Source organism: Trachymyrmex septentrionalis, unplaced genomic scaffold (assembly GCF_001594115.1).
Source record: "Trachymyrmex septentrionalis isolate Tsep2-gDNA-1 unplaced genomic scaffold, Tsep1.0 scaffold86, whole genome shotgun sequence".
NCBI lineage: Eukaryota > Metazoa > Arthropoda > Insecta > Hymenoptera > Formicidae > Trachymyrmex > Trachymyrmex septentrionalis.
This window is the reverse complement of record NW_017306049.1, coordinates 1278783-1288946: the sequence shown is the minus strand read 5'-3', so window position 1 is coordinate 1288946 and position 10164 is coordinate 1278783. Positions and strand designations below refer to the sequence as shown.

Genomic DNA, 10164 nt, shown 5'->3' with positions numbered 1-10164 from the left:
ATATATACTATATATATATATATTACTAAAATTTTATTTAAAGTTTGTGTCATTAATGTAAAATTTTATTTTTTTCAACTGAATTTTTGCACAGTTCATTTTCTCTCTTTTTATTTTCACGTTAAAAAGATAAAAAAAAATTATTATTGTTATTTTTTACTTGCTTTCTTTTTTTTGGAACTTCGGAAAATTTATATCGGATGCCCTTACGAAAAGAAACTACTGATTACAACTGCAGTACTGCAGTAATATAGTAGTCTAGTAGAAAATACAATATTCAACCACTATTGCACTGCTATACTACTATACTATAGTACTGATAGTGCTGAATAGTGTCATTACTACTGCGAATTTTTCGCTGAAATTTCAAAAAAATAAAATTAATTAATCCAATTTTATTGTTAAAATAAGTATTATTGATTAGTATCATATTCCACACGATAAAATTAAGATAAAAAAACATTCCCTCTGAATTCGATAATTAATTTCATAGCATTCCCAAGCGGTCACTTATCCTAAGTTGTACCCCAATATAGCTTGGCGTCTGCGATCGTATGGAAACTGCTCACTCGATGATCCACGAACATCTATAATGCTAATAGATATATAGTTATAATGTATCTGAGATCAATAAACCTTCAGTAAAGATGTGAAAAAGATGAAACATGTATGTATGAAAAAAAATTAATATTTAATATAATTGTACGATCTATTAACGAAAACATATTAATATCATATTGTCTTCTCATACATATTAAAACGATTTACGTAAAAAAATGCATAAAAACTAATTTTTGTGTATTTGTAATAATTTTGCAATGCTTTTAGCAAAATGTTAAAAAATATTTAATATATTTTTAGAGAAATATCAAATTTTTTGACAAATTTTTGGACAAATTTGTAAAGAAATTTCAATGTAATTTCAGCAATTTTTTAGTATTTTTGTTGAAAAAATTACTTTTAGCGAAATTTAAATCATATTCCGGAAAATTTCAATAAATCTTCAGCAAAATTTTCCAAACACTTTCGGTTAAAATTCAATGATTTTTTCAAGAGTTTTTATAAAAAATCACTTCCATAAAAACTTCAGAAAAATTTTAAACAAATTTCAAAGAAATTTCAACAAATTTCAGTAAAAATTTCCACAAACTTACAGAGAAATTTCAGTTAAATTTTGATAATTTTTCAATATTCTTGCTGAATAATTCACATTCAACGAAATTTCAGTGAAATTTCAACAAATTTTCAGTATTTTCGTTGAAATATCAATTTCAACAAAATTTCTATAAGATTTTAACAAAATTTTTCGACCAGCACTGAGAAAAATGTCCAGTATTTTTGATCGGAAATAACCGTTCTAGTGCTTTCTCCGATCAATTTCGATCGGATTCAGGTTATCCGATAAAGTGACAAACACTTTTATCCAACGAAATGTAATTTCCGACCGGAACATGAATCGTCATATGCCTATCCGTTAAAATATTATAGGATAAATCTTCAACTTGATTGGATATTAAACTTAAACAAATAAAAGAGAGTATTTTATCTGATCAAGTTTGATATCCGATCAATTGGAAAGCTGGCCAATCACAGAATAGTTTGTCATATATAGTTGGTAATCGACGACTGTTTCCATAGGCTCTCTAGGCTGATGACATTGGTTGCGTTCAGCAGAGAAAATTAATCAGTTAGCTTAGTGATTCTTTATCTTCTTATATATTCGTTCTTACCTTTAATTTTTCGCTAAATCTAAGTGTAGAAATTAATCATATTAAAGAAACTAAGTGCTGATTAGTTTTCTCTGCCATTATTTTCATGTTGAAGTCAAGCGAGCATGTATCTCTAGCGTGAATATCTACTTAATTTTTATTACACATTCGTTCTTATTCTTGGCTGCATATACTGTAATATCATTGAAGTATCGATAAGAAGTGTGACGATAAAATTTCTCAAGATATAAAAACAGTACTTGAAACTACGAAAGTTGAAGAAAAAGTAATCCACATTCTTATAAGTAAATCTTTTTCTTATATAAAAATTTACATGTTAAATGATTAATACTTGTTTATTCAACTGTGTATAATTTGATCAGTTAACGTTATCTGATAAAAAATATATGCGTATAGGTACTTCATCGGACATAATGTGTCGAATAGTCCGTTCAAAAGGTAACGAATATTTCTCGTCAGACACACACACTCCAATGAATTTATTTCCGATTAAATGTGATCGGATTTTTTGTCTGATCAAAATAATCAGAAATACGTTTCTTACTTTTTGAAAAAATAATCCGATCATTATGATCGGAAAAAACCTGGATATTTTTCTCAGTGAAGAAATGAATTTGTATTTTTGTGTGCATATGATAAGTATGAAATTCTATATTTAAAATATCTATAATAATAACTCGCTTTTAATAATACTGTAAAATATTGTCCCTGCATGTGGAAATATTATAATAACTAAATGCTCTAATGGTATATATGTATTTTTTACTACAATAACGATTTTTTTATATTAAATGCAATTAATATATTGAATGAAAATACGCCATGTTACTAAATATTCTGTTAATAATATAATAAGAATACAGTAGAGCTAAATATTAATAATGTCACTATTAGTAGCGCTGGGCACTACTAGTAGACCACAGTAGCAAACACAGTAGTGAAAATAGTAGTGCCTACTGGAATAGCACCCAATATTACTACAGGAGTAGTATTACTATAGGATCATAATAGTGTTAACAGGATACTATTTCACTTGTGCATTTTTGTCGTATACAACAAATGTGTGCAAAACAGAGAAATCTTCAAATTTCTCTATTCTATAACCAATCAATAGGCTTGAAAAATATTTTATTGTATGATAAAAGCGCAAAAATGAAATAGAGACCGTAAACTCTATTGAATCTAATAGTGTACACTAGCAGTGATAGTATTATATTATTAATAGTGTTAAACACCAGTAGCATTACTATAATTCAGAGTAGCAATCACGTAACTTTTTCCCTAGAATGGAAACGTGAAAAGTAAAAATTTTATGTGCAGAATGTTCCCGGATTAAACCGCCAAACTTAAAATATGAATTTAGAACTGTAAAACAAACAAAAATTTTCCTCTGGACGTATGTTCGCAAATGCTTTGTTCAAGAGATATTTACTTCTGAAATTATGCAGAACTGTAGGAATAAATAATTTCGAAATAATGTCGAAATAAAGTCTATGCTCTTTATTACTTTACAATAATCAAAATTTTATTATAAAATGTTTTGTTCAAAATGATAACCTCCAGTTCGGAGGCAAGCATATTATTACATCTATCAATAGGAAAACGAGTAGCTGACTGACATGATACGTCTGTAATTTCTTTGCACGCTTGCACATTCTTCGTTTTAATGATTGAAGGTCATTAACAGGCACTGCATATACTTTTTGCTTAAGAGTATATTATGCAAAAAAATCTAATAGTGTTAAATCCGGTGAACGCAGAGGCCAGGCCACAGATCCAGCAAGACTGATCCATGTTCCGGGAAAATTAATATTAAGCCACTGTCGAGAACCTCTGCCATGGTGGAGGACAGCCATCCAATTGAAACCAGGAATTCATTATCATATTCAAAAAAATGTTTTTCAAAAGATCATAAAGTTCATTGTTCAAAAATGCGAGAAATCCATTCGCATTCAAATGAGCTGAAAATGGAATCCGATTGAAATATTACTCATTATTCCTAACCATACATTACATTGAAAACCGTGTTGGAAATATTGTTCATAGATTGCTCGAGGATTCTCATGTGACCAAACATGATTATTTCTTTGATTGAGAATACCTTGCCTGGTAAATATGATCTGGCCACGAAATGTTTTGTAAAAATTGTGGTTCGTTATCTGTTTGATTTAAAAACCAATCGCAAAATGCTCTCCTGAGTGGCATATTAGCTGGTAATAAATGTTGAAGATGGTGGATGACGTCCATCGGTTAAAAGTGTCTTCCATAACTAATGAAATTCCTAACGCAGAATCAGATCTTCGGATACTTATTGATGGATTTTGATCGAAATGCTGCAATATGATGGCTGTTCTTCTTTCATTTTACAGTGGTGCAAAAACTCCATCAGGCCGGGGAACCATATTAAATGACTTAGTTTTCTTCAGTTGTTGAAATGTTAAGGGTTGACAATGGAGACCTTTAGTTGAAGATGAATTTCTTTACGCTGAAATTATGGCTAAAATACTGGATAACGTTTTAATTGTGATATTTGTGATCAAAAAAGCTCCTGAAGGCTTGTACAGAGCGATTTTTTTTTAAAGCGAAATAAAAATTTATTCTGATATTTTATCTCATGTACTATATATACTACAGTGCAGTTAAGATGCACATAATTTTATTATTAAAAAATTTTTAAGAATCAATTTGCAAAATCTGGCTCTGTACGCGCCTTCGCAACTTCATAAAAAAAAAACCAAAAAGATTTTATGACGTAATATTACTTCTTGGAAATAAAATATCAGCATAAAAACAAGTATCTACATCGTAAATAAGGAATATATTATTTTATTCATTAAAATATTTTTAAAAATTAAATTACAAAATTTGGTTCTTTAATAGACTTCGTAATTTCGTAAAATATAAGCCAAAATGAGTTTCATGGCAAAATATTTCTTCTACAATATATGATAGAGTGCAGATATGTAACTGCATCACAAATGAGGTGTAAATAAGTTGACTTGTTACTCTTGTCGACTCTTAAAGAGAATATTGATTTGTACGGCAATCTTCTTCGGAAATATTGCGGCATATTTACGGCGAACAGCAATTCCGTCACAAAACCTATATAAATATACCATATCGGCATATTCACTATTAAAATACGTACGAGGCATGATTATAAGTCTATTCAACAAAAGCATTCAACGAACTAATAGCTTTGCAAACAAAAGCCTGTCAATGACTTTCGAGCTTCAAAACAAAAACAAAAGATATTTCAATTATTCATTCCTACAGTTATCTGTATAACTTCGGAAATCTCTTGAATGAAGCGTTTGCGAGCATACGTCCAGAGGAAAATTTTTGTTTTGAGGTGAATTCATATTTTAAATTTGGCGGTTTAACCTGGGAATCCATACACACATATATACAAAAAATTTTTACATTTTCGCTCTAGGGAAAAAGTTACACGATCGATACTCTGCAATGACACTATTGCGTATCAGTGGTGACACTATTGCGTATCAGTACTATCAGTATAGTGACATTATCGAATTTCAGTAATCACCACATACACTAGCAGTTTCTTTTCCGTAAGGATATTTGGAAAAAGCATCCGGCCGGATAATCACCCTACCACACATCCGATTGAATATCGGATACCGATGTTACATTCTTTCTTAATATTCGATATCAGATATTATCATTTGATACATCCCTAATAAGTAATGATTAATTGAAAACGCATAATGTGCATGCTAGTCTCTTAAGACGAGCAAAATAGATATAATTACGCAAATGTGAATTACAAAATTATGTCGGTACCTTTACGACGTCTGTCCTCCTCCTTACTAGCGTTGCAGATGCCATTCAGTACTTCTATAACAGAAAAATAACCGTTATAAATGCTCTTATTTAACGAAAAGGTAATTCATTTGCAATGATAGATAATAACATATTTCATTCCTTTTTATTTCTTTTTTTATAATGTAAGTATATTTTGTCACACATTAAACTTGATAACCTTATAATCAAAATATTAAAATTATATAAAACTTCTTTTGACAACATATATTCAACGTTTTTACTATTGCTCGGCGTTTTACGCAAATTTTGTTACGCAACGTATAACCGAAATACTGCACGATCTGAAATTACAGCGATTTCTCGAGAATTGAGAAGAATAAAGAACTAGGCTGATAGAAACTCTAGTTTTATTGTACATACTTCAAAAGATAAACAAAAATAAAAGAAAAGACTAAAAAGTGAAAAAAGGTCTATTATATTGAGTATATTTGAAGGTATTTTTGCACTCTTTCCCAATACATATGCATGCATGTGTGCGTGTAAGACACAAGTATATCATAAAAAATCAAATATTTATATATTAATATTTCAAAGAGTGTGAAATCTAATACATCAATTTGGAAACATTTATTGAAATATATGGTTTTTGTTGATAAATAGAATAATATAAGAAAAATCTTATTAAAGTTTATCGCGATGTAACAAAGTTTCTTAGTTCTTGAAGCTTCTAGATCACAAACTGTTGAAAATCATAGATCGTTGATTGCTTTATTTCTTAGACAAATAGAAATATATTTATAAAATCCAACTTTTACTTAAAATTTTTATATTTACTTCAAAAATGTTTCTTTTAAAACAACTTGAAAGTGTCACTTCAATATTCGAAAATCAATTAATATACGACAAAAATTTTATAAATGCAAAAATATTCCAATATTTTTAGTAGCATGAAAGAAAATCAATGTATAAGCGTGTGAGTACTCGTTAAAGATGTCTGTTACCTATTTATTTATAGAATGAGCATATAGCAGCAAGCATGGTCACGCGCTTGCGCGCACATTTTCTCTACATGTTCATTCGACACTGTTCGCTTCGATAACGCACATTACACAAGAAATACGTATACAAATATGAAATAATATATTATAAGAAAATATACGTGAATACTGACTCATATACGGATATTGTACAATACTGAGATATTTGGCTTGATGGAGACTAGAAAGAATTCTTATAAAAATTTTACACCGCTTTTGCACCTTATACAGACCGTTTTTAGCCCATTTTTTTTTAGCTCATTCTTGTCCGTTTTTAGCTCTTTTTTGCACTCGCAAGCACCCGAAGTGTACCGTGAAAGTACAATAACGAGTATACATGAGTATACGTATGAATACTTTTTAATAAATTGTCCATTTTCAATACTCGTTTTTCCGCTATGAGTATTTTTTAGTGGATTATCCGTTTTTAATACTCGTATTTCAGCTGAAGAGTGAGAACACGTTAATACTTTCCACTTTACTAATACATTTACTTATCGTTTATTAATTATCACATCTTAATTTTAAATTAAACGATCAAAAAGGTATCATACTTTAATATTTTTTTTAATATTTCGTACAATCTCTAATAAATTGGAAAAGAATTCTTATAATAAGGTAACTCCGATATTTACGTCGCGCGAGGATTTACGTCACAGAAATTAGAAAGAATAAAAGGAATGGAGATAATTTGCAAGCAACCAATCTATTATATATGCCTTTATACATATTATATTAATATCGTAACTTCAATTTTTTACTGTAATATTAGTAACACTATTATGCTAATTGAATCGATTTGTCAATGTAATAAGTAGCGCAACCATGTTATATGTAACTCACATGATTATTGTAAAGAGTGCAAAAGACTTGATTATTTGATGATACATAAATGTAGAGGGATAAAGAATGGACTACAACAAAATACAAGTGCTTATCATTTTTCGTTCAGCTTGTTGCATCTTCCACCTGTTTGGAACATACATATTTTTTGCGTATGGGCTTTATATTATATCATATCTTATATTATATCAAAACGCATAAAATATATATATTGGCTTAAGTACATTAAACTCAATGCATTACATAAAACATATCGTACCTCCTCGTATCATAACTCTTGTAATATATGCAAGATTAGAAATATTATCTATTATTTCCTATATATTATATATTTATCCTTATTCCTTAATAAAACTTTGTACAAATACATTTTATATTTTAATACATTTCTACCACTCGGTACATACTCGGTATATACTCATGTACTACACAAATGCAATTCGTTTTAACCACTCATTTTTACGGAAAAATTTCTGTTTGTGACCTAAAAACGGAGTCATACTCATTGAGTGAAATGCATGTTTTTACCACTCAAGCTAACCATTCGCGCGGGCTAAAAACGGGCTAAAAATAATGAAAAATTTTTATAAGGGAAGATATCCATTTGCGATAAGAAAATTGCAAGCACTATTTCTTTTTTATATAATATTTTAAAGCTTGAAACCCCAATTTTTCAGATCAATAATTTAGATAATAATCTAATTAATTTTTTTTTACGGAGCTTACGTTGGAGATCCATCAAATCATATAAGATAAATCTCGTAAATCTCTAAATCATATAAAATAAAATAAATCTCTAAATCATATAAGAGATAATATAAAAGGTATATCATTTTAAGATCTTTCCCCCAAAACTGCTATGTACAGCATTTTCTTGGTCTCGCACTTTTTAGTGTTTCAAGAAGCTTGCAGTGCTTGCTTGTCTATACATATTTATTTTGAATGTTTTTTATAAATATTGTTTACTTGTATCACAATTTATTATTATATAATCATGGATGACGAAATGGGTGTGAAGTTATGGAATACTCCTGAATTGACCTAAGACCTGAGATTTAAGTGAAAACTCGACATTACTTGCAGTGCTCGTTGAAGCTTCAGGTCTCTCCTTTTTAATTAAAGTTCTTGCACGGTTTTTTTTTCTTCTTTTTTCCTCCACATTGGAAAGAAAAAGAGAAAAGACAAACCGTGTAAGAAGTTCAGCTAAAAGGAACAGGCCTTGTGTCTATTGATCTACTTTGAGTTTTCGTTCGCGACTGCCGGGACTGCCGTCGGCAACAGTACTGCAGACTGAAACCCAAATGCCACAACGTTTTTTCTAGCTTCTCCACTCTTACTGTCTCGCTCACTGTTTCGCTATCTCGCTCGCTTGTCGCGTCGTTACTTGGAGAAAGAAAGTGAAGAAAGATACACGCTGTGCAGGCTTTAGTCTGCAGCACTAATCCGCTCCGAGCTCGGAGCTGCGCTTAGAGTGAGATTTGCTTAGATGGGAAATTAGAGAATTAAATATGGCTTAAGAAATTTTTTCCATCCCCCTCCCCGCTCTCCAATAGTAAGTCACTCCACACTTGCAAATCCATCAAATAGTCGCGCATGTACATAACAGTAAGCGATCTCTTATTTATCACAGATAATTTTACAAAAATACTAAAATAGAACTAATAATAATAACAACTAACTGAGAATATGATTAGCTAACTGATGGCTAAACAGCATAGAAATTTTATCAGTGAGAGTAACTCCGGTATATACGCCGCATCTATCAAAAACTTAATTTATTAAGTATTATTTACTATGTTTATAGTAAACAAACTATGTATATAAATAAAAACTTTGTATACAATAAAAACTTTGTACTGTCTACTATGAAAAAAAATATTAGAAATCTGAAATATTTATTTTTCATATTAAAAAATAAACTTTTTGAAACCCTTGCATTTTTGCCCCATAGGAGTGGGATATATGGCTATTCATAGGGGGAGGGTATATACGGCTTATAAAAAATTTACAAATAATGCTTATAAATAAGATGTATAATGACATAATAACTTATAAAATGTGTTTATAAAGTTTTATTAAGGAATAAGAATGGTAAATATGTACCAGGTGTAAAAGTATGAAACCGGAATTTCCCTATATATGGCACTAGCTATCAGTTTAAGGACCGCAAGACCGTATCTGCAGCACCATCATCTCTCTCTAACAGCTGACGAAGATTTCCAACACACAACAACCCAAGTTCCATACACCGGTATATTTTTTTATAACCTTAAACATGTCGAGTTTTGTGCCTACGAACTACGATTTGCGGACAGCATTGGTTTTCTGTTATCATTTGAAGAAAACTGCTGCAGAATCGCATCGAATGCTTGTCGAAGCTTACGGTGAACATGCTCTTGGTAAAACACAGTGTTTCGAGTGGTTCAAAAAATTCAAAAGTGGTGCTTTTGACGTGAGAAACGAAGAGCGTGGGAAACCACCGAAAAAGTTCACAGACAACGAATTGCAAGCCTTATTGGATGAAGATGATACTCAAACTCAACAAGAACTCGCGGATCAATTGAATGTGACGCAGAAAGCCATCTCCATTCGTTTGAAAGCTATGGGAAAGATTCAGAAAGTGGGAAAATGGGTTCCGCATGAACTGAATGAAAGACAGCAAGAAAATCGAAAAACCTCTTGTGAAATGCTGCTCGACAGATACAAAAGAAAGTCATTTCTCCATCGAATCGTGACAGGTGATGAAAAATGGATATATTTTGAGAATC

At 30.4% G+C, this 10164-nt stretch overlaps 1 protein-coding gene across 7 annotated transcripts in view; it reads right to left on the bottom strand.

The window, feature by feature from the left end:
• The window catches only part of LOC108755186 (nuclear factor 1 X-type), a 316149-nt gene that overhangs the window by 243783 nt on the left and 62202 nt on the right, over nt 1-10164 (bottom strand). For all 7 annotated transcript variants that reach the window (XM_018498052.1, XM_018498050.1, XM_018498056.1 and 4 more), the window contains one exon: nt 5535-5588. In XM_018498052.1, coding sequence (XP_018353554.1) covers nt 5535-5588 — 54 coding nt within the window. The remainder of the gene's footprint in view (nt 1-5534; nt 5589-10164) is intronic.